Below are 22,791 nucleotides of genomic sequence, written 5' to 3'. Positions count from 1 at the left end.
ATCTAGGAATCACCCCCCGGGCAACCTCAACCCTCAACCTTCTGAGGTAATGGCATTTATTACTGCCGTCTCCAAGAAACCGATCAGTACAAGTTTCCACACTGTTATGACTATGTTAGTTATTTTTAAAAAGTCACATGTGTATCTACATTGAGCACATGACAAGCAATCTGAACTATCCAAGAGACAAGACTGATAAATCCAGCTGAAGAGCAGCCAGAGGTGCCAGTGCAACATCTGTGAAGGAGTCCTACCTTCATCAGGTGCTTATTGACCCATTTGGTGAATGTCTTCTTCTGAACACGGTCCCGTTCATCTGAAAAGGAAACACAGAGAAGGCACTGGCTTAGTGCTGCCCGGACAAGTTCCCATACCCCGGCTTCATCCACACCCCAGCTTCTCCGTGGACTGTGAAGATAGTTTCCATAGACCCATGAGAAGTGTCTTGTTGTTGGGAAGATTTGGCCTCTCTGGACTTCCTCCCCTGTCCCGACCATGTTGCTGCTTTACAGACGAGACAGAGTCGCATATGCCTGAGAAACCATATTGTGGCAAAGTCTCTTTAACATCATAATCCTCTGGGGAGTGAGTGATTCTCTGCTTCCCCCAAAACAACCTCCATAAAGCCAAAGCTGTGAACACCACCTGCAGAAGAGGTGGAGTGGCCTTGGCATTTGGGACCCTTGTATTAGCAGTGGTTACATCTCCCTCTCTGCAAACTGATCTGCCTGACCAATGCTCTGCCCCCACCCTCTCCTGTCCTACTTTCCTCACCAGCCTTTACCAATCAGGCAAAGTCAGAAAGCTGCTCAGTTTACCCACACTGCACATCTCCCCCACCCCTTCCTTCTCCTAAGTCTTACAGAGCCACTTCTTTGTAGGCAAATTCTCCTTCATTCTCCATTTTGTGCACCTCTTTAACAAATACATGACTGCCAATACTTGGCAATCACTGTTCCAGAGGCCTGGTCCTGCAGAGGACTCCCTTTCTACCACACCCACCAATTCCCCAGGGTGCTTCCACCCCACTGATCCATCAGCCTTGCTCTTTTTCTTCTATTTGAAGCCTATGCCATCCCCATACTACCTTATTCAAATCATCCTTGCTGTCATGGACCACTCCCTGCCACCTGTCCCCCTCCACATGGTAAATCTACTTTAACCTCCACAACAACTTAGTTCACACTGATTATCTTCACAGGCACCCTGTGGCATCCTCAAATTACTTGATCTCCTGTGCATATCCAGCCATCACGCTGCCATTCCTGGGCCTCATTTCTGCTCCAAACATACCTACTTAACAGTCATCTTTATCAACCTTCTGTACCTCTAATCATTCCTAACCTTCATCACTCCATTCCCTTTAAGAGCATCTAAGATTATTCCAGTCTATGCTAGACAACACAGTTAAGCAATTCAAAGCTGCCATCATTCATACCCCAGGAACTGTCATCTGCCTAACCTTCTACCACTACATTCACCGTGACAATCTGCAAACCTGAATTACCACATTGCTCAACTCTTCCATTTTTTGCTCCAAGTCAGTCAGCATTCCAGAGGAGAAAGTGGCAGAATTATAGAACTCTGGTTCACCAGCAATACACACAAACATCAGTGAGGTTTTCCCTCCCCGCTGCCTGGTTCTTCCTTTCTAACTGACTACCTAGTAAGGGTCACATAGGCACCATTCCAAATAATGCCAACACTCTCTCTCTACTTCTAGGTGAATGTACTACCTGCTCACATTTCTAAGTTTATAGCCATTTGGTAAGGCTACCTCATCCCTATCTCTGGTCTGAACTTCACATCCTTCTTTTCAGCTTTGAATCCTTTCCTGCCTTGCAAGAACACTGATCTCTTCCTACTATATACCACAGAACTTAGGAGTTAGAATTAGTTATCTAGTGTCATTCCCTGCTGAAACATGATTCCCTTCAACAACAAAGAATCATCTATTCGGGGTTGAAAGGTATGCCCAGATCCTGCATACTTCTATAATATTCCTGATATTTAAGATTTAATAGAGAATTTACTACCTCCTAAGGCAATACATATTGATTTAATAGTTCAATAAAATGTCATCATTTGCTTCACTATAAACTCTACCTATTGGCTCTCATTTGGAACTGTTAGAATTTTTTTTAACTTTTTTTTTTTTTAATTTTTTTTGAGACAGAGAGAGACAGAGCATGAATGGGGGAGGGGCAGAGAGAGAGGGAGACACAGAATCGGAAGCAGGCTCCAGACTCTGAGCCATCAGCCCAGAGCCCGACGTGGGGCTCGAACTCACAGACCGCGAGATCGTGACCTGAGCTGAAGTTGGACGCCTAACCGACTGAGCCACCCAGGCGCCCCTAGAATTTTTTTTTTAAGTGTAGGCTTTCACTTAATAGAGCCCTGTAAGTATTCAAAGCCAAGATCTTTATTAGATTTGACCACTGTAATTCCAATGTATTTTGATCTTTTTAGATGCTGATTCAGTTATCTAACATCTTCATTATCCTTTCCAAACCTGTGTCATCTGCAGACTGAATCAGAATCCACTTATAACTCAAAAAGTTAAAAACAGAACTATCCTACAACCCAGCAATTGCACTACCAGGGATTTACACAAAGGATACAAAAATACTGATTCGAAGGGGCACATCACCCCAATGTTTATGGCAGCATTATCAACGATAGCCAAATTATGGAAAGAGCCTGAGTGTCCATTGAATTATGAATGCATAGAGATGTGGCATACACACACACACACACACACACACACACACACACACACACACACACGATGGAATATTACTGAGCCATCAAAAAGAATGAAATTTTGCCATTTGCAATGATGTGGGTGGAGCTAGAGTATATTATGCTAAATGAAATAAGTCAGTCAGAGAAAGACAAATACCATACGATTTCAATCATATGTGGAATTTAAGAAACAAAACAGATGAACATAGGGGAAGAGGAAAAAAGGGAGAGAGACAGAAAGAGAGGCAAACCATGAGACTCTCAACTATAGAGAACAAACTGAGGGTTGCTGGAGAGAAGTGGGTGGGGGGTGAGCTAAATAGGTGATGGGTATTAAGGAGGGCACTTGTTGGGATGAGCACTGGGTGTTATATGTAAGTGATGAATCACTAAATTCTACTCCTGAAACCAATATTACACTATATGTTAACTAACTAGAATTTAAATAAAAACTTGAAACAAAAACAAACACAAAAGAATCCACTTACAACTGTAGTCTCATCTAAATCACTGACACTTTGCTCATACTATTTTCTCTTCATGACATGCTAATCTCTCCCTCTCTACCTCTCCAAATGCTATTTATCCCTTAAAATTTAGTTTATTCATTTACTCATTTCTTCTTTGAATATATCTTTATTAAGGACCTAGCTCCCTAGAAGAGCCTGTGTTTGACTCTGACAATAGATACCGAAGTCACAGTCCCTATTCTTTAAAAGAGATGACAGGGCGCCTGACTGCCTCAGTTGGTGAAGGCAACTCCTAATCTCAGGGTCCTGAGTTCAAGCCCCACAATGGGCATGGAACCTACAAAGAAGAGAAGAGAAGAGAAGAGAAGAGAAGAGAAGAGAAGAGAAGAGAAGAGAAGAGAAGAGAAGAGAAGAGAGAAGAGAAAAGAAAGAAAAAGTCTAGCAGAAAAGAGAAATAACTTCAGTACAGTTTGATACATGCTATAACAGAGCTAAGCACAGAGTGCTCAAGAACACAAGAGAAATGGTTAAGCTACCTGAACAGGAGAGGGAAACATGAGCAGTTAGTGAAAGTTTCCAGATGAATGACTCTACCTAAACCTTAAAAGATGAGTAGAAGTTAGCCAGGAATTAAAAGGAAGGGACAAAGCTACTACACGAAGTTTCACGTAGCAAATTCACAGAGACAACTGGGAGCTTATGTTCAGAGAAGAGCACAGAATCAAGGATGGTTGAAAGACAGGATGTATATTAGGTAGTGGAGAGATTTAAAACTAGATAGGATGGCATGGGTCAAATCATGACCGTTCTTGCAAGCAAAGGAGTTCAAACTTTACCACTAAGAAATTGGTAGAGATAGGTAAGAGGAAGCTTTGAAAGATTTTAAATAGGAGATGACATGATCAGATGTATACTTGAGAAAACTACTCTGGCAGCCTTTCTTGACAACTCCAGGCTCAACAGTCTCTTTGTCCTACACATTTTTATGGTTCTTACTATGCTAATCACTCGGTCAGCACTTATATATAGAGTCCTGGCTTTTAATATGCTTACTCTCACATCACCCATGAGATCATTAACTCCTTAAGGAAGGAGACCATGCTTTACTTTTTGTATCTCCCAAAGCTGTTAACAGCTAAAGCTCTGCAGGATGTGACCTAAAACAAAAACTTTCTTGAGTGGCCAATATATGATTAGAAGACTGGCTAACAAAACACACAGAATGAAATCACAGCCAAGTTACCTACAAGAAAACAGTCCAACAGGTAAAAAAGCCAACAGCACAGTAAGTGTCACCTGTGTGCTGAAACATGCAGCCATGATGAGAAAACAAAAAGCCAACTGAAAGTTCTGCCCCACCCCCTACATTTTCACCACTACCAAACCCATTCTGCTTCACTACACTTAATACCTTCTTAACCAAGAGTGGCCTGTTTCTAATTTTACAAAATTCTCACCCTGGAGACACAAGTTTTCCTTCTTATTTTTCTTTTCAGAATTTCTTTTATCATAAAAGCTGTATGCGTTTGCTGTGACAGGTTAGTACATAGTTGGAAAAGTTAACAAATGTCCTTTTAAACTGATCAACTTTATTTTTTTTTAAATGGATTTCACGCCCAGTGCGGAGCCCAACATGGGGCTTGAACTCACCACCCTAAGAGCAAGACCCGAGCCAAGATCAAGAGTCGGACACCCAGCCGACTGAGCCACCCAGGTGCCCCTAAACTAATCAACATTTTAAAGAGGCGGAATTCATAGGATTTCTCTTTAGTCCACTGCCTCCTTTATTTTAGACCTAAAGATGCAACGGGCATGATGGAGACTGTTCATTCCATCTTACTATATCCATAAGCTATTCTATTCACCTACCAAGTCCTTACAGGACAATAATGCGCTAGGTAGACCTAATGTTCTCATATCAGTCATGTTTCTAATAGCTAAAAAACTGACTTTCAGTTCAGGAGTGAGAGGTCTGAGTACTTACTCTGAACAAAATTACTAAGGGCAACGTGATTACAAGCCCTTTTTAAGACCAGATAGCCTGCTTTAGAGCTGAGCCAGAAGCTCCTCAGAAAAGGGTTTTATGGAACAACAGTGCCCCAAAGCTGGAGGATTCTTTTTTAGGATCCTGTGTTGCAGAGCCATCAATTATATGCAAGTTCTTTCCGATTTAAGCATTAAGACAAGGATACTGCAATACCTGAGGTTTAAGATCATTAATATTTTTAGCAAGGAAATTCATCAGGGAAGCCAAAGAGCAACTTTAACTATTATACCTTCAAAATGCTCCAAACAGCTCAGACTTTGAAACTTTTAAAATAAGTTTTAGGTTTGGCCTCTTACACACAAATCCCTAATTTAATTCCAGGCCCAGCAAAGGTACAATTTTCAAAGGTACCCAAGTCAATCAAAGAAAAGGCGATATTTTTGATGCTTCTTATAAACTTGGCCCCACCAAAGGCTATGAACTGACAACAAAGAACCCAACTGCCCACTGGGAAATTCTAAGATTGTACATATTGAGGTACCAATTAACCATGCAGGGATTACTTAATTAGAAGGATTTAATACTTGTTTCCAACTTTTATTAAGAGCATTACAGTCCACTGAGCTACCAATATACCCTAATTTTCTTTCTTTTTGTTTCACTGGCAGAGATGTCCTTCCTATAACTTAGGCAAGTCCTTCCACCTAAAATCTGGATCCCACCTCTTCTCTTCCCTCAGGAACCTTAATCCAACAATTATCCCCTAGCTTGTATATCTTTAACTTCTCTCTTTCCTTTCCCCTTGGCTTCCTGAACAAGTATGATGACAATGCTGTCTCCACTTCCTCACCTCCTAGTCCCCCATGTGACTTGTGTGGCCTCCAGCCCCACAAATTCACTGAAACTGCTTTCTCCACAATCACCTTCCTGTCAATTCAAACGACACTGCTGATCATTCCTTCAGCTTTTAAACCCACTCTCCCTCATGAATCTCAGACTCCATTCTACCCTAGTGATCCTCTTCCTCTTTGGGTTATTCCTTCTCTTCTGCTCACTCCTTATATGTTTACTCATCCTTCGCCCTCTTTCCTTCATTCTGTATTCTTAAGATACAGGTGGGTGTTATGTGCATGGTGGAAGGGGAAAAACATAGCTTTTATTTGTTTTTATTTTTTTAATGTTTATTTTTGAGAGAGAGAGAGAGAGAGAGAAAGAGAGAGAGTGAGCACGAAAGTGAGGAAGGGGCAGAGAGAGAGAGGGAGAATCCGAAGGAGGGTCCAGGCTCTGAGCTGTCAGCAAAGAGCATGACGGGGGCTCAAACTCACAAACCGCGAGATCATGACCTGAGCTGAAGTCAGATGCTTATTAACCAACTGAGCCACCCAGGTGCCTCCCAAAAACACAGCTTTTAAAAAAAGTTACGAAGAGCTGTTCTCTCCATTCTCCCAGAATGACTTCATCTACTCCTATGTTTTCAATCATAACTGATAATTTTCAAATCCATATCTTAAGCTCACGCTTTCATCCTAAATACCACTCCCATATGCCTAATTGCCTCCTAAACATTAATTTCATGCTCATCTCAAATTCAATTTGTCTAAAACTGAACTTTTCTTTTCCCTCTGTTTCTAACAGGTTTCCCTACTATAATCCATGTGTTGAGGACTGAATGTTTGTATCTCCTCCCCTAAACTTATATGTTGAAATCCTAACCCCCCACTGTGATAGTATCAGGAGGTGAGGCCTTCGGAACATGATTAGGTCAAGAGGGTGGAGCCTTATAAAAAGGTGGTTCTTTATGAAAGGACCCCAGACAGTCCTCTCTCCGCCATGTGAGGGTACAGTGGGAAGACAGCAGTCTATGAACCAGCAAGAGGGCTCTCACCAGACAACACATTTGCAGTTGCCTTGATCTTGGACTTCCAGCCTCCAGAACTGTGAGAAATCAAGGTGTGTTGTGTAAGCTACCATGTGTGTGGTTTTATTATGGCAGCCCAAATTAAGACACTATCCTTCTCAATGTTGCCAGCCATCTTTCTGGCAAAACTAATCTTACTGTCTGACTTAAAATCCTTCCATGACTCTGTATCCTCATAATAATATTAACAGTTAACATTTATTGAACACCTGCTTATGTGCTACACACCTTACATACATTGCTTCTAATGCTCAACAACCCTGAAAATCAAATATTATTTTACTGGAAAAATAAAGCCTAGAGAGGGTAAGTAATTTTTCAGAGATCACAAGGTAGATAATGAAGTCAAATCTGAACTCAGCTCCACTGGATTCCAAAGCCTGATGCCTCCATTCAGGATATTATTTAAACTTTTTGTCTCAGCATCTAAGACCCATTATGATGTGCTGCCTGCCTGCCACTCATTCCTCTCTCCTGTTTCATAAAAATTCTTCAGCCTTCCTGAACATTCTTGCCAAATGTAATCTTCCCCTGTATTTACTGTTCCCTCTGCTTGGAATATAGTTCCCTTTTCTCTGATTACTTATTGTTCTGTATTCAACTCAACCATCACTTCCTCCAGGAGCTTTTCCTATCCCTTATACACACTAGTTGAGGTGATCTTCCTCTTGTGCTTGGTACAAGATATCACTGTTTACACATCTATCTGTCCTACTCTGCCAGAAACAATTTGACAATAGGCCTAAAATTGGAATTAAAGCCTGCATTTGCAGTGCAAAGCTCTGTGTTCTAATCCAACGTAGCCCATAACATAGTCCCAGTGCATTATAAATCATTAAAAAAGCAAATAAGAGAATAGCTTTTGCTTGTTTCCCCAGGGGCCACAGAAAAATCACAAATGGTTCAAGAAGCCCAAGAAGCACCAACTACCTGGAAATGTCAAACTGAAATACCTGAGCTGACAGAGAAGGGAAGTAGATAGTCAGAAAAGGCCTGTGCCTTGACCTCACGAAGTTTACAATCTAGTGCAAAGACCAATATGTAAATAATTAACAATATTATCAAGCAAATAACATACCATATACAAGCTACACAACATGATGCTGATAATCACAGAGTTGGCTAATTCTGATAGAGGGGCAGGAGAAGAGTCATGGAAGGCATGATGCTTGAACTAAACCTTGGATAACAATTAGGATTTGGGCAGCCCAAAAAGGAGTTAAAGAATGCCAAACGGGGGGTGGGGCACCTGGGTGGCTCGGTCGGTTAAGCGTCCGACATCGGCTCAGGTCATGATCTCATGGTCTGTGAGTTTGAGCCCTGTGTCAGGCTCTGTGCTGACAGCTCAGAGCCTGGAGCCTGTTTCAGATTCTGTGTCTCCCTCTCTCTCTGCCCCTCCCCCGTTCATGCTCTGTCTCTCTGTCTCAAAAATAAATAAACGTTAAAAAAAAAAAAAAAAAAAAAAAGAATGCAGAACGGAAGAAAAAGCAGGAGCAGCCATTGGGACATGTGTAAGTACAGAGGATATGTTTCAGGGAATAGTATAGCTATGCATAGCCTACAATTAGCAACATAATGAGAAAGGAAGCTAGCAAGGTCATCTGAGGTTAAATCACTCCAGAAAACTGAAGGAGTATGTACTTAATTCAGTAAATAAAATAGTAACACTGAGATTTTCTGAACAAGAGGGTGTTTTGGAAGGATTAATCTGGCACTGAACTGAAGGCCAGACTGCAGCAGACAGACAACTAAGAGGTACAAGAACAAGCTAGATGTCTACCATGACAAACCAAGAAAGAAATCTAAGAGCATGAATTAGGGCAGAGGCAGCAGGGATTAAAGGAGGGCAGTCAAGATCTGCAAGATAAAATAGAGGCAGAAACAATAGCCCTTAAATAGTGACTAGATACGGTAAGGAAAGGGAGGGTTCAAAACAATTCCAATGTTTCTAGTCAAAAAATGTTGGTCAAATAATGTTTCTAGCAACTGGGAGGAGTAGTGTCTTGAGATTAGGAAAACAGAAGGAGGCACAGATTGGCTGTGCACAGGTTGGGTAAAGGAGAAGAAAAATAATGAAGTGTTAGCAGGACCTTCTTGCTGACAGTTGGAACCCTAGGTCTAGAGTTCAGAAGAGCAGTCAAAATTGAGGATACAGATTTGAAGCTAACTGTTTGCCGGTGAGGCTGTGGCAAGTACAGCAGACAGCCTCTCTCAACAAATCTTCCTAAATCACCACTTTGCCCATATTATCCCTCTACTCAAAATCTTTTAGTGGCTCCCAGAAGACTAAGTCCAGGCCCTTTACTCCATAGTCTGCTACAACCCTTTGATATTTGAGTCTAGTTTTTATTCACTATATGTTAGGTGGTTGGAGGAGACAAAGACGTAGCCTCTGACCTGAAGAAATTTACAATCTATTCTTCCACCTTTTCCTTTAGGCTCTCCCCTACAAGACCTCACTACAACCATTCTGATATCATTGTTTCCAAACACACTTTGCACATTCTTGTCTTTGTTCACCATCTGCCCCTACTGGAATATCTGCCCCCGCCCTCCACTCTTTTTGGATCATCTAAGTTAGAGCCTCCTTACAAGACCCAACTGAAATCCCACTTCTTCCTTTATACCTTTTTGGCTATGCCAGCCACCTCTAGATGCCTCAAGGTGCCTATGTTTATTCAATTTACTTGGCACCAAGCATATAACACCTATTGTTAGATACCTCTATATGTAAATCCAATTTATCTGAACTTTAGCTCTTTGGAGTCAAGAACCATGTTTTAAATTTCTTTAAACAATTAAGACAACAATGGATACTCAAGAATACTCATTCATTTAACAAATATACACTGAAAGCCCACTATGCACCAAGGTTATTATCTACAAGGACACTTTAAGACGTGATTTTCAAAGTCAGACTACAGAAGTATTCCCAAATGATAATTAAAAGGCTACTTTTCAAAAAAGGCGGGGGGTGGAGGGGTGCTCCTGGGTGGCCCAGTGGGTTAAACATCGGACTCTTGCTTTCAGCTTAGGTCATGGTCTCGTGGTTGTCCAAAAGAGGCCCCCTCCCCAACCCCACATTAGGCTCCACACTCAGTGCTGGCCATGAAGCCTGCTTGGTATTTTCTCTCTCTCTCTCTCTCTCTCTCTCTCTCTCTCTCTCTCTCTCTCTCTCTCTTCTCTCCCTCCCTCCCTCTCCCTCTGCCCTTCTGTGCTCTCTCTCTCTAAAAAAAAAAAAAAAGAAAGAAAAAAAGGCTGCTTTTCAGCAGGGAGCATGGATTTCCATTCAGATGTCCCATCTACAGTTACAGCTTTCCTAAATTCTTCTTGCCACATCTGGATCCAGGAGACTCTGAACCACTTAATGTAAGCTCAAAGAAAATGGGCTGAAGAAACAGATCCACAAATACAGAGGACAAACTGATGGTCACCAAAGGGGAGTGGGGTGTGGGGGTGGGCAAAATGTGTAAAGGGGAATGGGAGATACAGGCTTCCAGCTATGGGATGAATAAGGCACAGGGGTAAAAGGTACAGCATAGGGAATATAGTCAATAATGTAATAGTAATGTATGGTGACAGAGGGTAGATAGACTGTGGTGAGCACAGCATAAGGTATAAACTTATTGAATCATATACCTCAAACTAACATAACATTGTCTGTCAACTATGCTTCGATAAGAAAGGAAGGGAGAGAGAAAAGGAGAGAGGGAGGGAGGGGAGAGAAGGAGAAGAAAGGAGAGGAAAAGAGAGGGGAGGGGAGGGGAGGGAAGGAAAGGAGAAAAGATGAGTTGGAGATCAAGCAATTAAACTGTGCTTACCAAAAATGTATAACGGCACCAGCATTATAAATGATTCCTATCCTCAGACATATATAAGTCAACTTTGGGAGATAAGACTGACCTAGATATTGTGTGTACTCTGTGTCAGGCACTGTGCAAAGCCTGTCTCATTTAGTATTTGATTTACTCCTCACAACTCTATCAAGTACACATTATTTATCCTCATTTTTATAGTTCAAAGTGAGGCTCAAAGAGGCTTATTAATAATTTGCCAGAAGTCACACAGTTAGCAAGTAGCAGAATGGAGATTCAAATTCACATCTATCACCGACTTTTAACCACCACACCTACTGCCATCATGAAATAATTAGGAGACAACACAATATAGTCCTGTGTAATAACGGGAAGAAGGGAGGTGCAAACCAAAGCTGTAATAGGATTCATGACAGAAATCTATCACCAAGGGTTGGTACAGGCTTATGTCTCAATGAAGATTGAGATTTGGGAGTTTAAGGAAGTGATAATTCTAGAAACTTCAAAATAAAATTAAAGTTTTATGTTATTTCTCAGGCAAACAGGAACTTTATGAATAATAATTCTTTGCTCTATTGGCAATCAGAGAATACAAGACAGAAGTTAGATACAGAAATAATCTGGGAATAAGCATGTGGCAAGAGAAATGAGCCATAGAGATAGAGGGAGAGGCATACAAGCAGAAGGGAAGAGGGAGAAAAGCTCGATAGTTTCTTGAAAATTCACTAGATTATCACATTCAGAAAAACTAAATACTTCACAGATAGAAAGAGATTAGAGGTTTAAGAATCCTCAAAATATCTTAAAGATGAAGAAATCCCAGTCCTGTGAGACTTAAGAACTTGGAGAAAGTGACACAGTGGCAGAATCAGGCCTATAACTTGGATTTGCTGGCTTCTAGCCTATGATTCTTAACTTACTGAATACTCATCTTCCCTCGTTGAACCTGAGTTTCATCTATAATGTGAGGAGTTTGGACTAGATAAATCAATGCTTCCCAGATCTTAGTTTGGGAACCTGCCATATCAAAACCACCTGCAGAGCTTACACTGGGCTAAATGCTGGAATATCATGTATTCCTCATAATGACTCTGAGTTAGGGTCTATTTAAATCCTCTTTTAACAAATGAAGAAACCAAGGCATAGAAAGGTTAAGCAATTCTCCCACCTCATATAGCTATTTGGTGGTAGAGCAAGAGCCCCAAGTAAACAGGTGATGCCAAAATCCCTCTTTTAACTATCAGCCATGGGATTAAAAGAGGTAGGATGAGAGAGAATAACGTTTTTGCTTCGAAACTTTCAATAAAGATTCTAGATTTCCTTATACTTCTCTGTTGATTACAGAAAAGGGGCCCTTTTATCTCTAAGCACTTTCAGATACAGAGCCTCTTTCCTTTAGATCTCAGGGAGGAAATCTCAATGATACCAGAAAGATAAAAGGCTAGACTACATGGAAACAACAGACTAAAACGGCCCCTCCATGTGCCCCAAACATTATTATAATACCACCTCTGTTTCTCAGAAAGCACTTAAATATCTAGCAATACTGGCCTCCCAGTCAGGAGACAGAATCGGAACCCTAGCTATGCTACACCCCTTCTGAGATTTCTTCTGTCATCTCCCTTTGATAAAACAGCCAGTGATTTCCATTTTAGTGAAAACCTATTTGGGTCACAATTTTGTTCTGCTTTAGAGACTCGACAGTATAAAATCAAAAGTTTGATTATCAAAGTCGATGATCAATCCAGGAGTTCCCAAACTTGGATTTCACCAACCAATAAATGTTCCAAAATAAATCAGAAAACCTAACATAAAGTTGTTAACCTTTTCTTAAGTAGGCATTACCTAAAACCAAACTACCACCTAAGAACATTCATTCATAAAATAAAGGACATTTTAACATCAGAAAAGTAGGAAGGGCAATTTCAAAGTAAAGGACAGTTCTTTAAATGAGTTTCGCTCATGAAAAGCACACTACCTTCCCCTTATCTTTTTCATTTTACTGAGAAGTGATAAATTGATATCTCATTCCAGCACCCTGTAGTTTGGAAGCCAAAAGAAACCTGTGGCCAAAAAGGCTAGGCCATTTGCTCAAGGTCACAGAATATTATTTAAATGAACTCTAGTCTTTTATCAAGGGAGATCTAAGTGCAGCCTACACAACACTCCTCCTAGCCTCCAACTCTTCTTTAGGTCCTGTCCACAGACCATCTTCAAGTCTTCCTAGCTCCTCGCCACTGGCAGAAGAGACTAAGTGTATGGAGAATTAGCAATCAGCCCCAAAGAGGAAATCCAGGCCATGACTCCTCCCCACCCCGCCCCCACCCCCGCCCCCCACCATCCAGTCTGCTCAGAGGTGGACTCGGTAACCAACTTCTGCTAAAAATACACCCTGGACTTTCAGAACTATGTAACATAACTTAAAAGTGGTTTCCTGATACAGGCGAAAAGAAGCATGAGCATGAATTCAGTCTCTATAAAAAAGTCCCACACCCAAAGCTCAGGCTCTTAACTGCCAGTGACTACAAGCTTAAGAAGTTCCCCAGGAAGTAGGGCACCACAGTCTATTCCCCTGCACATTTTAACAAGCCCGAAGTTTGTAACACCTGCAAGATTTCAAAGCCCATATATTCCTGTGAGTCAATGAGAGCAAGGGCTCTTTGGGATCCACAGGCCCAGACAAAGAACAAACTTCACGTACCCATACAGCACATGCGGCAAACCAGGTGGGCGTTGAACTCGTGCTCATCTTGGTAACTAGGCCACATGGCACTCTCGTGTCTGCTGACCCCACCCAAAAGGAGGGTGTTCCAAAGAACCTCCAGACAGTGGCTTGTGCACCCTCTGCAGCTCCTCAAAAAAGACTTCAGGGTGAATAGAGACAGATAGCCAAAGGGCTATTCGATGAGCAGGGAGAGACAGCAGAAGTACAGAGACGTGGCTCCACCCACCACTTCCTAATGACCTCCTCCTCCCCTTGAGGTCAGAGAGGAAGCTCCTCCTTAGGGCAATTCCAAAAACTGGGTTCAGGTCTTCAGGCAAACAGCATCCTATTCAAAAGTGGCACCAGCTCAGAGTTTTCAGACCAACAGCAGCATACAGAGGTGGGAGCTTCATATGAAAAAGTCCAGCCAAGTCACTAAGACTGAGCACATAGAAAGAGGCTGGTCTTTGAGTTACTCTCCATTTGCAGAGCAGAAGCTTGTGACCTGGCGAATCTTAGAGAGTTGCAGGACAGCTGGTAAGGTAGAATGGCTTACTGCCAAGTCAGGAACAGTGCATCCATTGCCCAACAAACTGCTCCTAGGGCTGGCCTCTCCTCAGGCAGAAGTACCTATGAAGCGTTAACCAACTGAGAAGGTCCCAAAATGGGAGAGACTACAACGCGGCGAATCCCTTCACTGTCTGCTGCCAACAGATTCCCAGATTCTAAAGGGAGCTTCATTTCCCCACACTTACAGCTGCCCAAAGGGAAGAGTCACAGTCTCTCATCAATGATTCCACCTACTTTACAGAGTAGCCCAGCTGCAGCCAGCCTCTCAGGTAGATTAGCCCGGCAGATTTCATCAACTTCAAAAACACTGTTTGCCTGTTGCTCCATTCTTTCCTCTCATCCAGCCAGGAATGTCATCCCAAAGTCCCCTTCCTCTTCCCAGACCCTCCCACTCTGTCTTTGCAAGTCAGCACACTTAACTCCGCGGTGCCAGAGATCCCTTTATCCATCAGAGGAAGACTGCTTGCTTGTTTGTCCAACTTGTTTTCTGAGTCTTGGCTAATTGTACCAGACACTGGAATGTTGAAGAAATACAATGAAGGGCTTTTTCATTAGGATGGCCCGGCCCATCTATTGCTTCTTCACAATTCTGACCCAACCAGGGGTTAGAGAAGCCGAGCCTCCGCCGATGGCAAGGACGGCCACTAGGATCCTGGCCCCACACCACGCAGAAAGGCCCCGCTGCAGATAAGGGCCTAATCACTGGCCCTCTGCTCCAGCTCCCTAAATAGAATGACTTCTTCAGGCTAATGCTACTTCCAATCCTGTTTCTAGGCAAGGGGGGGAGGGGCAACGCCCAGGAAAGCAAGTCTGCAGAGATTAGCCCCAAAGACTGAAAGTAAAAACTAATAGACTGAGCTTGCCCAGCAGGCCACGCTGTTTACACAAGCCCTATGACCTGCCTCAGTGCCCTGACAGCTTTCTTCACTCCCTACTGGGCATCCCTCCCACCTACAAAGTGCTAATAATCCTGTTACTACTTACTAATAACGAGACTCACAGCTGACCTTATCCCTCCTTGACTAAGCTCCTAGTCACCCCGATAACCTGCGACAATTCTACTCAGTTTGTTCCTCTTATTAAACTCTCCTTAGTCAATCTTGGGACAGGAAGGGTCCTCCCAGAATTTACCTTGAACTAGGAAGGGAAAGGCACAAGGAATAGGGAAGAGAGAGGAAAAAGGAATAAATGCTTCCTGATTTGTATTTAGTAACCTTTTCCTTTATCTGACTTAAATTTCCTGAGTCTTGATTCTTCTGCCTCCTATCCTGGTCTTACACACATTTTGAAGGCACTCAATAACCTAAGCTAAAATTAACTGAGCATCTACTGTAACTGTTAGTTCACAGGTGATGTGCTAAGAACTTTAAATATAATTTCATCTAATCCCAACAATTCTCTAAGATGGTATTATCAATTCCATCTCAGAAATGAAAATATTTTTCTTTTTTAAAAATCTTTTAATGTTTGTTTATTTTGAGAGAGAGAGAGAGAGAGAGAGAGAGAGAGAGAGAGAATGTGAGCGGGGGAGGGGCAGAGGGATAGAGAGACACAGAATTGGAAGCAAGCTCCAGGCTCTGAGCTGTCAGCAAAGAGCCTGACTTGAGGCTCAAACCCATGAACAGGGAAATCATGACCTGACGTTTAACCGACTAAGCCACCTAGGCACCCCTAGAAATGAAAATATTTTTAAAAGGCTAACTAACTTGACCAAGATTACACAGCTTTGTCCAGCTCCAAAGCTATGCCCCCCTCTTATACCCTGCTGTATGTGGGAAGGACTTCATCCAGAACAACTACACTGCCATGTGGGAGCTGTATATTTAAGAACGTGGAATATTCCTGGGAAGATAAAGAAATAAAAATATTTGACTATAGCCAACTGGAGATTTAGGGCATATCCTAAATGAATATGTGGGGCAACTTCTAGAAATACTAAGTAATTTCACAGTCTCTAAAAGTCAAAATAATCATCACTGGGTAAGTTCTGAAAAAGATGAACCAAAACCTACCTTCTCCTCATTCCCCCTGCATCCAAGCAGACCCATTTCCCCTGAAGGCACTGTGGACTGAGAGAGTCCTGGGGACAAGGTCAGTCTAGCTACCAGGAGACCTGCCTTCCCTCCCAGGATCCTAGGAGGTCCTGAATCTCAAAAGGGAAGCTACTGCTGACAGCAGGAAGACTTTGGTTAAGACAGTCAGCTCTTGGGGTGCCTTGGTCAGTTAAGCACCCAATTCTTGATTTCAGCTCAGGTCATGATCTCACAGTTCGTGAGATCGAGCCCTGCATTGGGCTCCACACGGACAGTAGAGAGCCTATTCGTGGTTCTCTCTCCCTCTCTCTCCCCACCGTGCATGCACTCTCGGTCTCTCTCAAAATAAATAAATAAACATAAAAAAAAAAAAAAAAAAAAAGACAGTCAGCTCTTAATTATTCAGAGGAGACCAGCCTGAGCAGTGATTACCCCAGCCATTCCCCTTCTTTTTTGCCCAACTTTTAGTCATGTCATCGGTCACTGTGTGTTCAGAGATGTTAAAGTCAGGAAAAGTGAGTCTGATTGCTACCTACACATGCGTAAAATGCTGGGTGGGGAAAAAATAAAAATTAAAAATAAATAAAATGTTGAATGGAAGAGATTCAAGCCACTATTTCCATACATGGCTAAAAGATATTAGAGAATTTACAACTACTGGCATTCTTACAGTATCACAGAAAATCAAAGCAATATACATTTCTTTAAATGCCAAAATCATCCACTGTTAAGAATATTAAAGCAGACACAAAAGGCTTTCCTCCTGATGTGTAAAACAATGATTCATAATATGCCACTAACTTTTCATATACTCCCACATTGGCTTCTTTCACATGTCTTCATTCCCACTGTAAAGACAAATATTTGTATTTTGTCCCTGCAGCCTACAGGAAATTACTATGTCCTCAATGATATCTTTTGTGAAACAAGTATCATGATGATAGTAAACAATTATATAGTCCTTGGAGTGTCAGTCTGGCTCAGTCAGAAGAACATGCGACTCTTGATCTCAGGCTCATGAGTTCCAGCCCCACTTTGGGTTCAGAGATTACTAATAAATAAATAAATTTAAACAAACAAAGAAAAAACAATTGTAAAGTCCGTACCATGTGCAGAGTGTATTCTAAAAACTAACTCGAAACCACCATGCAGTATTATTAACCTGACTTTACAGAGGAGGAAACACAGGCCCAGGTAGATTGATGTCAATCTGCCAGTAGTGGCAGAGCTTGAATGATAGCACAAGCAGTCTGACCCAGACTCGCAACCACAGTTCCATGCTATATGCAAGTCCAGGCCAGATGATCACACTGCCAGAATCACAGAAAATTAGAGACTTTAGCCTTTATTCTTCTCACTCAGAATGGAAATTTGAAGTCCAGAGGAAATAAGTGACCTAACATCTCCCAGTAGGCAGCAGAAGAGCCAGGACTTAGAACTCAGATTTCCTGACTCCAAGTTCAGTGGTCTTTCTACACTGGACAGATTTGGAAAAAATAGCTAAGGAAAGAAAAAGATAAAGGCTCCACCTTGATTAAAACAGCTAATGGTTTTGTCATCTGAGTAAAGATATTTGATATATGACCATTTACTTATTTACTGAGTGCCTGTTATATGCCTAACACATTTTCAGATAATATAAATGGAGGATGCACAGCTAATGTCATAAATGGAGGAATCAACATTCAAAACAACCTCAACACTGACGCCAAGTCTCACAGGACAAAATGTAACTAGAAAACCTGTAAGTCATGTGCTGAAGTTCAAGAAAACTAAAGGGACAGTGGTGTGTAGCAGGGAGATTAACAGCAATCCATGGACAGTCTCTGACCATTTTATAACTGAACTTAAGCTTAATAGACTCAACCGTGTAATGGAGCTCCTTTAAAAAAAAAAAAAAAAACAACAAGGTGACACAATCTTAGGTTGTACTTCACATGGTCCAGATCCAGGAATTATAGCTAGTATCCCAGTGGGATACTGAAAATGGAAAGAACCTTAAGAGACTGGATTGTCCAACCCTTTTACTTTACAGATAAAGAAAACAAGACCCTAGAGAGGGACACATTTGTCCTTTGGCAAATGTTCTTCTCAAGGAACCATAAAGCTTTCTTCCCATTTATGCTATAACAATATGAGTTATTAATAAACTACAACACAGGGCAACTCTCTATCATTCAATTATTTTATATGGAGCACCTATCTTAGATTACATGGCAAGCTAATGCAAGCCCTATAAATACATAAGTGAATAGGACAAGTTCATGCTACAGCTTATATCTAATGCTATCATAATTTTTTCATTTTATTTGTTCAAGGAACATTTGCTGACAGCTATTTTGTCTCAGACACTTGAGAAACTGAGGTGAGTAAGAGTCCCTGTTCTTAAAGATCTTACAGTCTAACAGCCTCTAATTAGTGGGGAGAGACAGACAAGAGCAAGATGATACAGGTTTGAATAAGAAGCACTAACACAATGCTATTGGAGCACTGAAAAGGAAGTCTTACTTCAGTGGAGAAAGACTTTCCAGAGGCAGTAACTACTTACCTTGAAGGACAAGTATCAAGTAGTCCAGCTGAAAAGATGGTATGGGCATTTGTGGTAGAGATCTGCAAGTTTTTAAAAGATTCTGGAGTACTAGTTGCTTATAAGACCAAGACAGGAAATGGAACTAGTGAAATAGGCAGGGAGCAAATTATAAAAACACTTAAAAAAAAAAAAAAGTAATCTCTACTCTCGACGTGGGACTCAAACTCATGACCCCGAGATCAAGAGTCGCATGCTCTACTGACTGAGCCAGCCAGGTGCCCCACAACACTTTTATGTCATGCTGAAAAGTTTGAACTTTATTCTAAAAGCAGAGGAGAGGCACTGATGGATTTTAAGCAGGAGAGTGACACGCAAAGCTCTGTATTTCAGAAAGGTAACTCTGGCTATAGGAGTGGGGAGGAGTCTGGGGGAAATAGGTTATTTTAACAGGAAGTTTTTGGAGTAACAAGATGATATATGTGAATGTTAAGTGTGGACAGGGTGTATCGAAAACTACTTAAAAATCTACATACTAATTGAATGCAAAGTGCTGTTTTACAGATATTATATGACTTCAATATAAACTATGTCTTCCTGTGCCTTGTTTACATCCGCTGAAGAGATGGTGACTTAGGGATGTGGTTGTAAAAGCCATGTGCTTATATAACCAGAGCTCACCAAGGGACTCATAAACATCTAGGAAAAAAACTAAGAAAAGTGAAGGAACAGTGATCAGTGATTCCTTCCCCATGTTTCTGTTCTACTCCCCTCACCTCTCCACATGCACACATGGCCTCCAAATTTTCAAAGCAAAAACAATTGAGTTAACTGTCCAAAGGGAATACTAGAATAATGAGTTAGGGAATCATATATAGTAAATAAGAGGAAAGTGTCTGGGCTGGCAAAGATAGCCTTCCAACCTAAGTAAGTCTGACACCTAGAAGAGGAAGTAGACTTGATCTTTGCTAGGCAAAATTTGGACTAATGGGCCTAAGTTACAAAGAGGCAACTTCTGGGGCATCTGGATAGCTTAGTCTGTTAAGCATCCGACTCTTGATTGTGGCTCAGGTCATGATCTCATGGGTTCATGAGTTCGAGCCCTGCATCAAGCTCTGTGCTAACAGTGTGGAGTCTGCTTGGGATGGTCTCTCTGCCTCTCTCTGTGCCCTTCCCCCGCTCATGGTCTCTCATAAAGTAAATAAGCTTTACAAAGGAAAAAAAAAAAAAAAGAGGCAACTTCCAAATTAAAAAGGAACTCCCCAGTTACCAACACAATGAATAGTCCATAGGCTGTATGTTGTACCATCAAAGACCTTTAAGCAAAGGAAGAATGACTTCTAATAAAGGTAGGATTAAGAGGTTGGACTGGTTAATATGTAAGATCCTTTCCAACTCTACAAGAAAAACAGAACTTGTTATCAACTTTAAGAGCGGAAGAAATCAGGGGCACCTGGGTGGCTCAGTCGGTTAAGCATCTGACTTCGTTCGGCTCAGGTCATGATCTCTGGTTTGTGGTTTCGAGCCCCGTGTCGGGCTCTGTGCTGACAGATCAGAGCTGGGAGCCTGCTTCAGATTCTGTGTCTCCCTCTCACTCTGTTCCTCTCCAGCATTCTCTCTCTCTCTCTCTCTCTCTCTCTCTCTCAAAAATAAATAAAAGCTTAAAAAAATTGAAAAAAAAAAAAAGAGTGGGAGAAATCAGAAATCTATACAAACACAGTGAGGGTTTACCAGAACACAGTGTCTTAGAACCAAGGAACTAGAAGGAACCCTCAAATTACCTAGTGGTTTTTAGGGGCACCTGGGTGGCACAGTCAGTTAAGTGTCAGACTTTGCCTCAGGTCATAATCTCACAGTTTGTGAGTCTGACTTCAAGCCCTGCAAGGGGCTCTCTACTATCATGGCAGAGCCACTTCAAATCCTCTGTCTCCCTCTCTCTCTGCTTCTCTCTGTACATGTGCACTCTCTTTCTCTCTGAAAGAAAAAGAAAGAAAGAAAGAAAGAAAGAAAGAAAGAAAGAAAGAAAGAAAGAAAGAAAGAAAGAAACCACCTAGTGGTTTTTAACTCTCACAGAACACGTTTTCAAACAAATCTTATATGCAACTCAACATATAGAATATATAAAAGCAGTATTAAAAAAAAATAAAAATAGGGGCACCTGGCTGGCTCAGTCGGTTGAGCATTCAACTTCTGCTCAGGTCAGGATCTCGCAGTTTGTGAGTTCAAGCCCCACGTTAGGCTCTGTACTGACAGCTGAGCCTGGAGCCTGCTTCGGATTCTATGTCTCCCTCTCTCTGCCCCTTCCCCGCTCATGCTCTGTCTCTCAAAAATGAATAAACGTTAAAAAAAATTTTTTTTAATAAAATAAAAAATAAATAAAAGCAGTGTTTAATAGTATAAATCAGTGTTATGGCTTCAAATGTATGTTACTTATTTTAAAGCTAAATGAAATAACCAGTCGAGTAATTTTGATTAAAATTAGAGATCAGTTAATTACAGTTATAATAGTCTCAGCATCCAGTCTATGTCTATGTCATGAAATACAGTGAAGCCTTTTTTAACTGGTTCATACAAACAGCAACAAACAGTAACAGTTTCACAGTGTGCCTGGTACTCTCATGATATTACTCAAATAAATTGATACAAGAGCCTGAAGAACAGCAGAAATATTTGTTTCAAAGCCAAATACCTTCAATATCTAAAACTGTGTACATTCTTTACAAAATGTAAATATGACTAGAAATGTAGGGCAAGAAGCACAAAAACTTTTAGTACATGCTCTGCCAATATTACAGTGTCATCACTTACCAATGTGTTTCCCACTCACTATGGACTGAGCACCTGAGCCCATACAACTGAGTCTTGCCCAGAATTTATCAGGCACAGGACATATATTCTGCAGTATGTTCTGCAATAGTGAAACGCTTCCAATTAAAAAAAAAAATTTTTTTTTAAAGACCAGATGAAAAGATACTAGATACTAACTTCACTTTTTGAATAAACTGTAAATTTATAAGCAGTTAAATATATATACAGAGATAGATGGTGGGGAAACTTTATTCTGGTGATGTCCATTTGGAAGGTAGTACATTACAGCATATATGTTACTTTTTTTAAATGTTTATTTGTGAGAGAGAGAGAGAGAGAGAGAGAGAGAGAGAGAGAGAGAAAATATGAGCGGGGGAGGGGCAGAGAGAAAGGGAGACATGGAATGGGAAGCAGGCTCCAGGCTCTGAGCCGTCAGCACAGAGCCCAATGTGGAGCTCAAACTCACGGACCGCCAGGTCATGACCTGAGTCAAAGTCAGACGCTTAGCTGACTGTGCCACCCAGGCGCCCCGAGATAAATGTATCTATTTAAATATATTTTAAATAGATAAAATACATCTCAAAATTGAAATTAAAATAAAATGGGTACAGAATCTCTTAAGCATTTCTGCATAAGTTTTGGTATCCATAGTCACCAATTGGAAAACCCCTGCTCCAATTTTACAGATAAACTGAACACAGCACATTCCCAATTAACTATGAGGTACTAGAACCAAAGTTGTCTCATAGAAATAAAAAGCTTTTACAATGTATTTTTCTTTTTTATTTCAATGCATTTTATGGCTATTTATGAAATTCACATTACTAAAACATAAAAAAGAAAGCACTTAAAAGACAGGGGTCTGCCTAGTAAGTATCAGAGAAAATCTTATACTGAAGGTAAACTTTAAAAATATCAATGAGTGGTTTAGAAATGTCATTACCATAGTGCATGGGGAAAGGGAAGTAGCAGCCTCAGCCTGGATGATAATTACTTTCTCACTGCATCTGAAATAGTACATAGGGCCAAATAATTCATGCCTGCCTTTTCCTTTCTTTCTAAACTCCAATACAGGCTTATATTCCAGGAAAGCTACGTTGGGCTACCTCTTTAAACACACCACCACACAAGCAAACATATTTCTGAATGTCTGTTTTTGCTGATATAGACACATGCTGGGATCTGAATATTTAGTCAAAAGCATTTCTGGGACT

The 22,791-nt window shown here is 41.2% G+C and overlaps 1 protein-coding gene across 18 annotated transcripts in view; it reads right to left on the bottom strand.

The window, feature by feature from the left end:
- The window catches only part of MACF1 (microtubule actin crosslinking factor 1), a 328,483-nt gene that overhangs the window by 202,643 nt on the left and 103,049 nt on the right, over positions 1-22,791 (bottom strand). For 17 of the 18 annotated variants that reach the window (XM_027059599.2, XM_053211857.1, XM_027059590.2 and 14 more), the window contains one exon: positions 255-316. In XM_027059599.2, coding sequence (XP_026915400.2) covers positions 255-316 — 62 coding nt within the window. Of the gene's footprint in view, positions 1-254; positions 317-13,636; positions 15,567-22,791 lie in introns of those variants that run through there. The other variant, XM_053211868.1, reaches the window with a different exon arrangement.

The sequence above is a fragment of the Acinonyx jubatus genome, chromosome C1, assembly GCF_027475565.1.
Source record: "Acinonyx jubatus isolate Ajub_Pintada_27869175 chromosome C1, VMU_Ajub_asm_v1.0, whole genome shotgun sequence".
In the NCBI taxonomy this organism is placed as follows: Eukaryota; Metazoa; Chordata; class Mammalia; order Carnivora; family Felidae; genus Acinonyx; species Acinonyx jubatus.
This window is presented reverse-complemented; position numbering and strand designations above follow the sequence as displayed.